General features: G+C 35.1%; 1 protein-coding gene across 6 annotated transcripts in view; it reads right to left on the reverse strand.

The window, feature by feature from the left end:
- Positions 1–14766, reverse strand: part of Zmym2 (zinc finger MYM-type containing 2) — a 69128-nt gene that overhangs the window by 43376 nt on the left and 10986 nt on the right. For 5 of the 6 annotated variants that reach the window (XM_034497225.2, XM_076930944.1, XM_034497227.1 and 2 more), the window contains exons 3-6: positions 10770–11626; positions 6711–6993; positions 3979–4144; positions 3019–3231 (exon numbers count right to left, since the gene is read on the reverse strand). In XM_034497225.2, coding sequence (XP_034353116.1) covers positions 3019–3231; positions 3979–4144; positions 6711–6993; positions 10770–11616 — 1509 coding nt within the window. In that variant the 5' untranslated portion in view covers positions 11617–11626. Of the gene's footprint in view, positions 1–3018; positions 3232–3978; positions 4145–6710; positions 6994–10769; positions 11627–13419; positions 13483–14766 lie in introns of all 6 variants that reach the window. The other variant, XM_034497228.2, reaches the window with a different exon arrangement.

A 14766-nucleotide genomic window follows, 5' to 3' on the forward strand; every position in this document is an offset into this window, starting at 1 on the left:
TGTCAAGAGAATTCTATTAAGTAAAAAGACTTCATCAATCCATGAAAATTCCCTGCCACTGGCATAACGGCTTACAGGTGTACCCCTAGCACACAGAAGTCTGAGGCCAGCCTGGAGAACATATCAGGGCTCTATTTCAAGACTAAAGCAAATTTTCATCAGAGAAAAGCCCAAGAATAAATAGACAGTTTCACTACTAAATTCTATAAACAGGCATTCTTAAACTCTTCTAAGTGGATGAGGCACTTTAACCACCTCTCCACTGGCCAGTATTACCCTCACTACAAAACATAGATAACTACAAAAGAAAATCAGAGGCATAAGCTTAGTCAGAAGTATGTAGTAAAGATCAAGTGGGATTTATCCCTATAAAAAGCATTCAAAAAAGGAAATCTACATGCTACAATAATTTTTTTAATTATCTCAAAGGAACAGAAATAGCATTAAGCCAAATTCAACACCCTTTTATGATTAAAAAAAAACACACACAATACACTTAATATTAAAAAAAAAAAAAAAAAAAAAAAAAAAAAAAAAACCTGAACCTTACAATGGCTATATATATCAACTACCAAAAGTAAGTACTGAATTGGTGAAAAACAAAAAGCTTTCCTGTGGGATCACAAACATTTTCTGGTTATTTTCATCATTGCATTAGACGTGACATTAAGTCCTGCCAATAGCAATTGGCAAAGAAAAAAAAAAATCACATAAGGCATCCATCCATATTAGAAAATAAGTAAAACTGTAATTGACAGGTAGATGGAATGACTAAAAATTCAGAAGATCCCAAGACAGTAACAGTAAAATTAGAGGTAATAAATACTTTCAGCAAAGCTGAAGATCACAAAGGACAATAATTTATCATATTTCTATATATTGGCCATGTGCAGTCTCGAAAGGAAATAAATGTGTCAATTAACAAGCCCAAGACTACACATGTAGGAATAACCATAGAAATGAAGACCTACACAGTGAAAATTACAAGACTGCTCAGGAAACAGACTTAAATAAATGCAAAGCCATATGTTTATAAATAAAAAGGCCTAATATTGTCAAGATGTCAACACTAAACAAAGCCACATGTAGATTCTATGCCACCATATTCAAAGTTCTATTTCTGCAAACTTGAAAAGCAGCTTCTCAAATTCATATAAAATTAGAATGGGACCAAGATATCCAAACAATCAAGAACTGAATTCAGAGTAGCTAAACAAAATTGTTTCCTGGCTTTAAAATACTATAATCAGGATAGATATGTAGCTCAGTGGTTCATACCTAGTACCAAAACAAAACAAACAAAAACGTAGGAAAGAAAGGCAGAATAACATAGCACATAGCAGTGACACAGGATAGTGAGACACAAGGCACACATTTGCTCCTGTACAAAGATTAGCATTTTCCCCACTGTAGACAATAAAAACAGGAAAGGCACACAAGTTATTTCAACAGGGAACATACTTAATGATGGGTAGATGTCACCCTCAACCAAATGATTCTAAAGCCAACATCAAATTTTTTTGAGGGTGTATCTTACTATGGATAGTCCTCAAACAATTAACCCTCCTGCTTCAACCTCCCAACTACTGAGATTATAGATACCTATTATCCCCAAATACGGGGTAACAGAACATTCTGTTATTTATCATTCACTACTTCGTAACAGCAAAAGATGGGTCATAGTTTAAATGCCATCAACAACAAAGCTACTACAATACTACTATCTCTTATACAGTCAATCTCCCAACATTATAGAAGGAATTATAGACAACATCCTGATTTACTGGTTAAAAAACACTCCTGCTATGGCTAATTCAGGTTATTAGCATGGAACTGAGCATGGTATGAGAAGAGATAGAGGCACACTGTTACACATACTGTGCTTCCAGCATACAAATATACTGAATGAAAATAACCCAAAAGCACAAAAATAAAAGATAATTAAAATGCAATAAATAATGTAGGAACGGTGATGTATGCCTACAATTACAGTACTTGGGAGGCTGAGACAGGAGTTCAAGGGCAACCTGAGTTCAAGGGCAACCTCAGTTCACTATTGTTTAAGTCGGAGTCTGTAGTATATGGTATACAGCAGCTCTAAAGAACTAATTAATACTAATCTAATCATCCATGTGTTTCAATTTAATTTTTAATAATGGGTTCATAAAATTATGATGAAATAGACTATGCTACCATAAAGGCTCAGGTATTTTTTTTAAATAATTGTATTGGTGTTGAAGGTGTCAGATTCCCTGGAACTAGAGTTGCAGACAGTTATGAGCTGCCATGTGGTTGGTGAGAATTAAACTCAGGACCTCTGGGAAGAGCGGCCAGGGCTCTTAACTGCTGAGTCATCTCTCCAGGCCCTATGCTACCATAAAGAAAGAGAAGTATCTATCCAGGTATTGATAGGGAATGAGTTAAGAGACATAGCAAACAATACATACATTAAGATATCTTCTGTTTATAACTAAAGAAACTTAACAGTGAAGTTAGCCATTTCCTTAATTTTTCAAAAAGAATACAGAACAAAACTGTAGACTGAGAAGCACTACTTACAAATAATGCATAAGAGTCGAGGAGAAAACAAAATAGCAGATAAACTAAAGCTCATCTTATAATGCATGCCACTTCTAAATGTATTTACAAACTCAAATGAGACCTAACACTAGAAATTAATCTGAAAGCTTAAAATCTGAAGGTAATCATTCTCAACCCAAGTTCTGTGTGAAAATTCCTCTCCAACTCCCCCAAAAGAAAATTCAAGAGAAACTGCACTAATAGCAATTACTAGGACATGTATAATTACTAGCTGATTTCCATATATATACACACACACACATACATATATTCTAATTGATTTGAGGTAGGCCCTCTTCATATGAAGACAACCATAAGATTAACTGAGATTCCAGGATAAATGTACTTAAACCCTCCTACATTAACCAGCACTACTACAATGCTTCCAAATCCACCCAAAAGAATACCTGTTGGTTTGGTTTTTAGCACATAAATTACCTGTTTGTATTCAGTGACACAACTCTGACAGCAAAATCTTTTCTGCTGACCATCAATCACCAGAACATTATTTCCAGCACCTTTACTGGGCAAATACTCTCCGCACTGTTCACAGCAATTCATTATCAGACCATTGGCCATTCTATATCTGTTAAAGCAGTGGTCACTGCAGAGTTTATGAGTCATGTTTTTAAAACTAACTTCATGGCGAATCTAAAAGAAAAACAAACAGAAGCTTTAAGAGTTTACCTGTTTTCAAGTAGTTAAAAAGGTAATTCAACAGCAACAAAGACACTATACCCCAAGAAGACTAATTTGAGGAAAAGTAAAAAATCGAAATACATTTCATGTCTTTGAACTGTTTATATATGGAAGAATACATGTACACATGCATGGCACTGAAAAAAAATGAATGACCACAGTAATTATCACTATAAACCTTTGAAGATAAAAATGACAGAAAATCCACCATGTTTTAAATCTTTAGACAACAAAAGAAATGACAAAGTATGCTGCACTGGCAAGAAAGAAAAAAATGACAATACTACAATCAACTCAAACAAGGTGTATATATATATATATATATATATATATATATATATATATATATATACACTGCTCTAACATCATAATTAATAATGTAAATTTTTAAAAATGCTTGCACTTCTTTTTGCCTGCAAGTGTTTGTCTTTCTTGTATAGTCAGTCTATTTGTATAAATAAGCATATTATTAGATCAATAAAAAAGGAAAAGCAATCATAATACTATGACGTTTTTTCTGTGACTAAATGAACAAGGTAATCTTTCCTGAGTGAGCTTCCTTGGAAGACTAGAATTATACAATCCTAGTCTTGGAAATCATCACTCTGAGGACACACGCATCAATATAGAGCACAGGGAAACTGTCAAAATCTGAACTCATCTCTCATACGAGAAAGTAAAAAGTACAGAAGTACAAACCTCAGTCAATTTGCCACAGATTGTGCATCTTGATTTATTTAGAGCTCCTTTAGCAGGACTCTGTTTGTCCTCATAGAGAGACAAACAAGATGTACTACAAAATTCTTGGAAGGACTCACTTGAGTCCACTTGAGCAACAATGGTTCCTTTCATTGTAGTTATATCTCTGAAAAACAAGAGGTATAACTTAAAGCTCCATTTCATAAGAAACCGAAAATAAAGGTTATAACTAATATTTTTAGCCACAGATTGAATCATGGAAATCAAACAACATTTTTAGATCCAGGAAATCACTTTTAGTATAAAATGTGAACTCTTAGAAAAGATTAAAAGTCAAAATATTTGATCCTATCACTAATAATTTATTTTCAAATGCACTAACAAGGCTTTCAGATATTGGAAACATTAAAATAAAATTTCTACAATAACATGACTAATTTAAACTGATACTGCCTATTCAATTCCCCTTCCCAACTGATTAATAGATAAACGTGAGATTACTAGATCATGGAATTTAACATCAAGAGAGACTACACAAAATAGTCTACTTAAATGCACCACTTGCCAGGCATGATAGCTCATACCTATCATCTGAACACTTAGAAGGTGGAGGTTTGAAAAGACACTAAAATCTATTATCAAAGAAATAGTTTTACTTTTCCAGTAACCTAATACTTAGAAGGATTGCAGAGTTCAAGGTCTCATATAGGTCTCATATAGCCAACTTAGATTACATGAAACCATGTTTGAACATAAATGAATGTATGAATGAATGAACGAATAAATGAGCAAACATAAATAAATAGAAGGTGGGGTTTGCACCTGTAATCCTAACTCTTGGGAGAAGTAGTGGGACTGCCACAAATTTGCAGCTAGGATGACTTATATGAAGTTCCAAGATAGCCCGAACTACATAACAAGATATCTCAGAGAAACACAACCCCCAAAAAACCTAAATAATAATCATATGATAGTATTGGCATTTCTTTGAAAGAACTAAATTTCTAAACACTCTATTACAGTAATTAAAACAATCTAAATACTATAGAACAATTGTTTTTGTGCTTAGATTTACTACAAGAATAAAACACGAAGCCCTTCCCAGAATTCTAACGGCTAAAAACAGCTTCAGACTTGGGCTTCTCAAAAGAGTACAGAAAATTCATCTGATTTAACCCTGTAATACATTATATCATCTATACTTGCTTGTAATCAGTGGGAATGGTTCCAAAAAAAGGGGGGAGAAGCTGTATTTCCAAGGCTGTCCAGAAAAATTACTGTCCAGAAAAGGACACACTTGCAGAATAATCAACTGATTATATCTGCCAAGACACAGTAATCAGCCCTTAATAATTCTGCATCACTAGGTCTGTCAGATGATCCTGGGCCAGAAGGCTGAAGATCAGATGCTCCAACGTTTTGTAGTATAGGGACTGTCCAGGTGCTCAGCAGTCTCTATAAATTGGCTACGTTTTAGAAGCTATGCTTTGTGCTTCCCACAATTTCAGTTAACTCAGTCATTCTGGATTTCTGACGGGATTGAAAATTTAGTCTCACGGCCAATCCTGGCTATCTACTTTGAGAGAAAAGATTTGAGAGGATGGTTTTCAGCTGACATTCATTCTAAAGCCAAGAAAAAGAGCCAGGTGCAGAACTAAGTGTTTTAGTTAGGAGAGATGACAGAGGTTCTGGTTAGTCAACAAAATGATGGACTGGGTATTAGGTCTATCTTGTACTTTACTGACACAAATTGGTATAGTTATGCTCTAATGGTATTCTGAGAGAAAAGTTTTATTTTAACAGGAAGGGTGGTATGTAGGAGGAGCTAAGGTAGGAGGAGTATGGAGAGGAAGAGGAGAAATAAGGAGGAGGAGCTATGTGATGAGACAGAGATAGAGAGGGCGAGGGACATGGAGGCAGATGTTCACGTGTCTCTGACAGTCAAAGATAGTTGATATATCTAGGTTGGGTATTAGGTTACACTTCTGATTGATATTGAGCACTACCAAACTTATAAAGCCTTTGGTTAACATTAAAAAAATTGTATAAAAGCAAAAAGGAGAAGGGGGCATGAGAAATGGGTTTTCTAGGGAAAGGAAATGGAGAAAGGGGATGGCATCTGAAATGTAAATAAAATATCCAATAAAAAATAAAAAACAATTGAATATTAAAAAAAAAAAGGTACCTGGATCATGAAACTGTAAGTCTTTAATAATATTCAAAACAAAAACAAAACAAACAAAAAAAAAAAAACCCAAAAACCAAAGTTTTACCTACTGAAAATAACCAATTTCAAAGATATTGTAAAATGTGGCATATTATAATACAGAATGTACTATATATGCATTCTATATTATAAATACATAGCTGTCTAACATTAAGCTATATTCTTAAATTTAATAATGAACTTAGTAGTAGAGTGCCTCTATGAGGTGAGACTCCTGATTTGCTCCCTAGCACTGTAAAAACAAAAAATATAAAAACAGGGTAAATATTCAGATTTTTTCAAATTTAAGGAATCCATTGGACATGACAATCAAAATAATTACAAGGACCTAGACAATCAGCCCTGAGCCAACCAAATAAGAAGCCCCATCTATAACCCACTTGGGCTTCAAAGATTCAAAGTAGCTTACCGATTTTTAAAACATGAATTCATCACCAAAAAATCTCTAAAAAAAATTTATGATCAATATTCAATGACATGGAATTGTGTGAAAGGTTAATCTTACTTTTTACACATAACACAGAGTTTCTTTGGAGCAGGTTTATGAGAGAAAGAAGAAAGGCAGGTGGTTGAACAAAAGAGGTGAGCTGATCCTTTTCGTTGGTAAGCTGTCTGCCCCTTCTGCAGAGGTTTTTTGCAGTTTGCACAAGTGACTTTAACTGGTTTAGTGGGTTGTTGGTTTGAGGGCTGGAATATCTGTTTAGGAAGTGAGGCCACTGGTGATAAAGAATCCACCCCTTGTTGTTTCTGGTTACGAGGAAATGATGCAGACTGGGAGATCCAAGAATCTTAAAAACAAAATATATAGAAAAGAATAATCAAACAAGTGTTTAAAGACACTGAAATCTATTATCAAAGAAATAGTTTTACTTTCCCAGTTTGCCCAAGTTTATGATACTAATATTAAAGACACACATGATAGTTCATGCCTGGAAAACTCAAACAGGAAAACTGTCATGAATTTAAGACAATCCTGAGCTCTGAAGTAAGAGACCTGTCTCAGATGTTAATGAAGTAGCAACTTTGCAGAGGAAGTGTTTGCCAGTAAGATTGTCTGCTTTCTGTAAATAATATATCCTAGTCTTAAAAACAGCAAGAAAGTATACAATGTATGATTAGCTTGATTTAGCCATTCTACAATTTATACATATTTCTAATCAACATATTCTCTAAGATAAAAGCATATTGTTTCTGTTTGTCAGTTTAAAAAAAAAAAAAAAAAAAAAAGCATGGAGCTGGAAGACCGCTCAGATGTTAACTATTTGGCTGCAAAAGCATATGGATCAGAGTTCAATCCTCAGAACTCACGTATTTTTTTGGTTTTGTTTGTTTTGTTTTCTTTTAAAAGCAAGCCAAGTATGGTATACACACTCACCCCAAAACTGAGGAGATAAAGACAGATCCCCAGAGCCTACTGGCCAGCCAGCCTAGGCAAATGAGAAGTTCTTGTCTCAAAGAGTAAGATAGACAATGCTTGAGGAACAATACTCAAGATTAATCGCTGGCTCCCACAGCAATGCACATGTACCTTATGCAAATACCCATGCACATACAACAAACATGTAAAAACAATTTTAAAGTAATAGTTCGTTTTCTGAGTTCAAAGCCAGCCTGGTCTACAGAGTGAGTTGCAGGGCAGCCAGGGATATACAGAGAAACCCTGTCTCAAAAAAACAAAAAAAAAAAAAAACAAAAAAAAAAAAAAAAAAGAAAGAAAGAAAGAAAGAAAAAGAAAAATGTCATTGGTATGAAACAGGAAGTGTAGATGCATTTAGAAGGAACACATATATCAACATATGGAATAATGTATGGTGGCACATGCTTTTAATCCCAGCATTTAGGAAGCAGAGGCAGGCAAATATCTGTGGGTTTAAGGCCAGCCTGGTCTACAAAGCTAGTCCAGAACAGCCAGAACTTGTTAACACAGAGAAACACTGTCTCAAATAACAAACAAAAAAATGAAGTAAGATATTAGGACCTTGAACAAATGCAACATGGTTGAAAAGACATAAACTATTTTCAAACATCTTTTTAAATTTTTTCTATTGTATCTATTGTTGGGCTCTATATATGCATATGCCATAGGCCAAAAATGTCTTCTTCAGAATAGCTTTCCAGGGGAGGTGAGACGGAGGGACTTGGAAGAATGGAGGGAGGGGGGAGGCTTTGAGTGGGATGTATAAAGTAAATAAATAATTAATATTTTTTTTTGGGGGGGGGTTCGAGACAGGGTTTCTCTGTGTAGTCCTGGCTGTCCTGGAACTCACTCTGTAGACCAGGCTGGCCTCGAACTCCGCCTGCCTCTGCCTCCCAAGTGCTGGAATTACAGGCTTGCGCCACCACTGCCCGGCTAATAATTAAAAAAAAAAAAAAAAAAAAAGAGGTTTCCAGAGAAAACCTTTCTCAAAAGCCCCAAAAAAAATTTTTTCCATGATGAGTCAGGTGAGGCAGTGGTGATACAAGCCTTTGATCCCAGCAGTAGGGAGACAGAGACAGATGGATCTCTTGAGTCTAAGCCCAGCATGGTACATACAGAGTGAGTTTCAGGACAGCCAGGGCTACCTACACAGAGAAACCCAGTCTCAAAAAGAAAGAAAAGAATTAAATTAATGCCTGCAGAATAATAAGTGGCCTTCTTTATATATCAGCTTTTACATTTCCCCTACTTCCAGGTTTCCACTTCCCCCAATACTTAAAAACATTTTAGAAATAGGCAAGAATGGTAATTAATCTAAACCCTCAGTTTTATACAAGATAACAAAATAACAGTAACATTTTTCCAAATAACACCAGTAGAAGAATTGGTATAAATAGCAAGATTTTATAACTTTTATTTTTAATCAGGGTAGCCTCAAAATCTCTATGTGCCTGCCCCTCATTCTTAATTAAGCATTTTGCAAATGTTCTTCACTAATCAGATACTAATGTTGGAAGTAAATAAAGAAAAATAACAGGCTGGAAAGATAGCTTACAGGTTAAGAGTAACTGGCTGCACTTTCAGAAGACGTATGTTCAATTCCCAGCACCTACATGGAGGCTCACAGCCATCTATATAATTCCAGTTCCAGAGGGTTCTAGTCCCTCTTTTGGCCTCCACAAGCTCATGGTGCAGATACATACACACAGGCGAATACTCATACACATTAAGAAAATAAGTTGTTTTTTAAAAACTCATATATCAAAGAGCACTGCATATCACCTACATTTTAGTTATCCCACATTAATTTTATACAATTGTAAGTGTTTAAAGTTGTTAATGAGACTAAATAATGAAGAGGAGATAAACACATAGAACTGAGGTAGAAAGACATAACTTCATGCAGAGAAGAGGAACATACACAGTTATTTGTGAAAAGGCCAGTTTTCTATGTTGGTCTGTTTGAGGAGAGACCTTTTCAAGATAGTGTCTCACTGTAGCCTAAGATGCCCTCAAATGTGCTATGTAGCAGAGGATAGCTTTGAATTCCTCATCCTTCTGCCTTCATCTCTCAAGGCCTGAAACTACAGGCATGTGCCACTATACCCAGCTAAGGCCAGTTACATAATATTTGTATTTTAATATTTTTCAAGGAGCAAAGCAGCTCATAAAAAGGGAACTTCCAATAGTCAAGAAATATTCCAACTTAGCCAGGCAGATGGCTGCCTTTAGTCCCAGCACTTGGGAAGCAGAGGCAGAAAGAGGATGGCGGACTTCTGAGGTTGAGGTCAACCTGGTCTACAGAGTGAGTTCCAGGGCAACCATGGATGTAGAGAAACCCTGACTCAGAAAAATTAAAAAGAAAAAAAAAAAAGAAAAGAAAAATATACCAACTTTGATAAATAATAAATGAAGGGCTTCCTTCCACTGGAAAACATAAAATAAAAACCTAACACTAAATGAGCAACAAAACAAACACAGCATGTGTACTGTCACATGCCTTTAATCCCAGCACTCAAGACAGAGGCAAGTAAATCTCTGAGTCCAAGGTCACCCTAGTTTAACATAGCAAGTTCCAAGTCAGTCAATGCTACAGAGTGAGACCCTATCTCAAAGAACAAAGATAGAAACAAGCAAACAAAGCACAAGGCTCCAAAGTCATTGAGTTGAGTATAGCAAACAGGTACAGTTTTGCATGTCAATCATCCCTTAGAATAATTTAAAACTGAAAACTGTATTTTGCTTTCTTCAGGATAGGAAATTTTAAAAAAACTTAGTCAATTCAATAAAAACATGCAGAAAAATAAGAGAATGAGTAGAATTTATTGTACAATGTTTTTAAGTATGTTATTAATCTTTTTGTTCTAATTTACATATTATAACATTAATATATTAGCAAAAGGCAATCTATAAAAATATGCTAAATTTATGCAGTATTTTTAATTCATTAAACAAAATCATACTGCTACTAATATTCTACTTCACAAATACTATACATTTCACAATTCATTAAAATTTTAAACTTTAAAGTTAACAAAATTAAAACATTTTCTATATGAAGACACTAAATAACACTTTTATTTCAATGAAAAAGGTACCTGACAAAATATTAAATTCATTTTTATGAAGTAGAATATTACTTCTTACCAGGGTTATGATGAGGTGCAGACTCTCCATTCTGAAATACATCTCCAGCAACATTCATCCTACCAGGATTAAAAGGTCCTACTCCAGTCTTGGTCTGTGAAGTTAGAGATGGGGTGTACGTCTGTATATTCACACCAAAGTTACTGGACTGAAGTCCATTAGAGCCGTCTCCCAGGCTGGTGTTATGCAGTGATGTTACATGAGTAATCATTAAGTTCATGTCTCTCCCATCAGTACTTTCTAGTTGGCCATCACTCACAGAGCTTACGCCTGTTTCTAAGGTCGTAACATTAGCTATCTGAATTTCAGAGTCTGGTTCTGTGGTAATACCACTGTTACTCATTCCTGCATTTACTTTACTTCTTGAAAAAGTGGAACTAGAAAAATCCACATCATTTGTTCTGTTTTTAGTTTCAGAAGGTCTCCTTTCAATAAAATTTGAGGAATTCTTCTCTTGCCCTTGATTTGTTTCCATGTCCTCTTCATCATCAATAACAATTGTCTCACTTACACTGCCCTTTTGCGGGGCCAACTCTTTTGATGAAGGAAGGATTTTGGGATCGTTTCCTTGTAATTCTTCATTTTTTGAAGATGTAAATGTTATGGGTCTTTGATCAGCAACCAAAGGTGCAGAAGATGAAGGAGGTTGTACAGGTTCAATAAAAACAACATCATCATCATCTTCCACTGATGAGTTCTGAAACTTACTAGATCTAGACACTAAAGCATTAGGTGGGCCACTGTATGAATTTCCTACGTTCGAGAGACTAGTTGCCATGGCTGTACTTCCTAATAAAACAGGAGTTTGATCAGTCAACTCTAATGTTCCTACTGAACTTGTGTCCATGCCAAAGAACCTGTTCAGGGAAATGAAAGAATATAAATGTAAGCGTGTGACTTTTTTTTTTTTTTCAAAGGCGCATTTATTTTCTGTTATAAGACTCCTGCAGGATCTTCTGTGGTCTCAAGCATTTTGTAATTTACGTATCCACATACCTACATGCAGGGTAACAAGGAACACAGCCAATTTTCAGTAATTATGAATACTATACTTCCACTGCCACTTTCTAGAGATAAGCTATTTACTCCATAGAGTTTGCTCAAAATGTAAATAGTTATGTGCCAACAGAAACTCCAAAACTAACATGATAATATGAAAGTAAGGGATCCACATCAGGTATCTTCCTCTCTCTCTTTTGTTTTTCAAGATGAAATCTTTACCTGGAACTGACTTTTTGGTCCTTAGACATTCAGAAATCTTTTACTAGTTTTTCACAACCACCCAGTTTTAAAAGGTTGGCAGGTCCTAGGTCTTCCAAAGAAAGCTTGGTACTACTTACACCTTGATCTAATCCCAGGCCAGATTTTTCTTTACCTTGTTTTTTTTAATTAACATCTATTTTTATTTTTACTTATGGATATGTGTATTGTATGTATACCACATGTGTGCAGTTACCCATGGGGGCCAAAAGAAGGCATCAGATGTCCTGGAGCTAGAGTGAAACCTGGAGCTAGAGTGAAAGGCAGCTGTAAGCTGTTCAACATGAGTCCAAGGAACAAGCTCAAGTCCTCTGAAATAGGAAGCAGCAGTCTTAACCACTGAGTCACCTCTCCAATACTTTTCAACTTAATTTTTCAATCTCTCACTTAACTAACAGAGCTCACCAATTTGATTAGATAGATTGGCTAGCAAGTTCTAAAGATCCTGCTGTCTCTACCTTTCCATTGCTAGGATGACAGGCACACACAGCTTCTGATGTGGGTGCTCAAATTCAGGTCCTCATGCGTGCATGCTTATGCAGCACACATTTTCTCATCTGAGCCATCACCCCAACCCCTGGTTATATAAATCTTAAAAGCCTGGCTTAAAATCATAAAGTACAAAGAGCTAATAGGATAGAGGACATAAATGTAATTATCACTTCAACTAAAGGGTGACAGGGGTAGAGAATGTGTTCACTGTTTATCATTTTCCTAATTTTTATATCACGTGGTTTTCATTTTTTAAGCTGAATTTATTGGTGAGGAGGGGGATCCTTGGCTTTTACGTTTCATAGGGAGGGCCTTGCAGTTTGAGGTTACCCTGGTCTATAAAGCTAGTTCCATTAAGGCTAAGACTACACAGAGAACCAGTCTCAAAAATACAATCAATAAATCAACCAATAAATAAAAATAAATATTGAGAGAGATAACAATAGAAAAATATATAATTGATGGTCAGAAACTTTATTCTAAAACACAGTTGAAAAATATAAATTGAGTAACCATTAACTGGTGAAGAAATCAAAAGGTTTCCAGTGAGAGTTGAATATGGTAGAAGTGTTTGGCAGTGCTAATAGCTTTATAGTGAAAATACATTGACAATTTACAGATAAACTTCAACATCCCTACTAATTGCGAATTCATAAATCATCTCATGACTTTGTGAGTGGAAGATCTTTGCTCTAAGCTTTATTCTACCTCTTTGGTGTCAAATAAGCAAAGCTATATACCAGCAGACTTCAGCTTTAGTGACTACTGTCTATTTCCCCATTAATTTTAACTTCTTATTAAAAACAATTCAAGTTTAAAAGATATATGAATGTTTTACTACTCTATGAACCATAAACAAGAGGTAATTTGATTATGGTTAATTTACTATCACTCATACCTTGCTAACAATCATCCATAACTTGCTTAACTTTATGAAATTCAAGTGTCACAGTGTGAGACCCTGTTTCAAAATAAAAACAAATTATCATCATCTTCTCACTTACAAGCCTACCAGTGAAAGCCTGTCTCAATTTCTAAAAAAGAAGAAACAAGAGAAAGAATACTTTCCTCTTTAAAAACCTACTTAAAAATTTTTTAAGTACCATAAAGGAATTATAGGAGGCTAAGACAAAGTTTCTACAACAAAAGAGTACCAGCTTATGTGTTTGTTGTACCTACTATAGTTTTCAATTAATATAATGAATTTAAAATTAATAATCCCTAATAAAATAGAAAAATGAGTTGTAAAACATTAATTTAGCAAAACAAAATATCAAATAAAATATATTTAAAACATCATAAGAGGATGACAAAAATAATCCTTTTTTTTTTTTTTTTTTTTTTTTTTTTTGAGACAGGGTTTCTCTGTGTAGCCCTGGCTGTCCTGGAACTCACTCTGTAAACCAGGCTGGCCTCGAACTCAGAAATCCACCTGCCTCTGCCTCCCAAGTGCTCTCCCAGTTTTTTAACAATATCAGCAATAGATTAGCCAGGATGTTCTTCTTTGATTTGGGGGCAATACTCAGAAGAGAACAAAAAGACCTAAGTAAGTCTTTTGTTTGTTTGTTTGTTTGTTTTGTTTTGTTTTTTGAGTCAGGGTTTCTCTATGTAGCTCTGGATATCCTGGAACTTGCTTTGTTTGTTTGTTTCTTCCTTTCTTTTTTTTTTTTTTTTTTTTGAGACAGGGTTTCTCTGTGTAACCCTGGCTATCCTGGAACTCACTCTGTAGACCAGGTTGGCCTCGAACTCAGAAATCCGCCTGCCTCTGCCTCCCGAGTGATGGGATTAAAGGCATGAGCCACGACTGCCCAGCAAGAATAAACTTCATTATCACAGTATAGCACTATTCTGGAAATAATATCCATCAATACAAATATAATAGCACTCAATACAAGCACAAATCAATACAAATGTAAGAGTGCTTGTTTATCATTCTGGAAACCCCAGGCTCTATCCTCAGCACCACAAAAAACAGGTCCACTGTCACATGCCTGTGATCCAAGCATTGTAGGGCAGAGGTAAGGCTCCAAGGTCATCTGAACAAGAATGAACAAAAAAAAGAAAAGAAAAGAAAAATCCTCTCAAATCAATAAGAAACAAAGAAATAGCAACAACAAAAGAAGCACCCTAAGTCTGAATTCATAATGGAAGGAAATAATAATGATGATGATGATGATAAGTACTGTAGAAATAAGCAGAAATTAAAATAGGAAAAAAGCAATGGTTGATTCTTTAGAGAAAGAAG

This window comes from Arvicanthis niloticus, chromosome 3, assembly GCF_011762505.2.
Source record: "Arvicanthis niloticus isolate mArvNil1 chromosome 3, mArvNil1.pat.X, whole genome shotgun sequence".
Classification (NCBI taxonomy): domain Eukaryota; kingdom Metazoa; phylum Chordata; class Mammalia; order Rodentia; family Muridae; genus Arvicanthis; species Arvicanthis niloticus.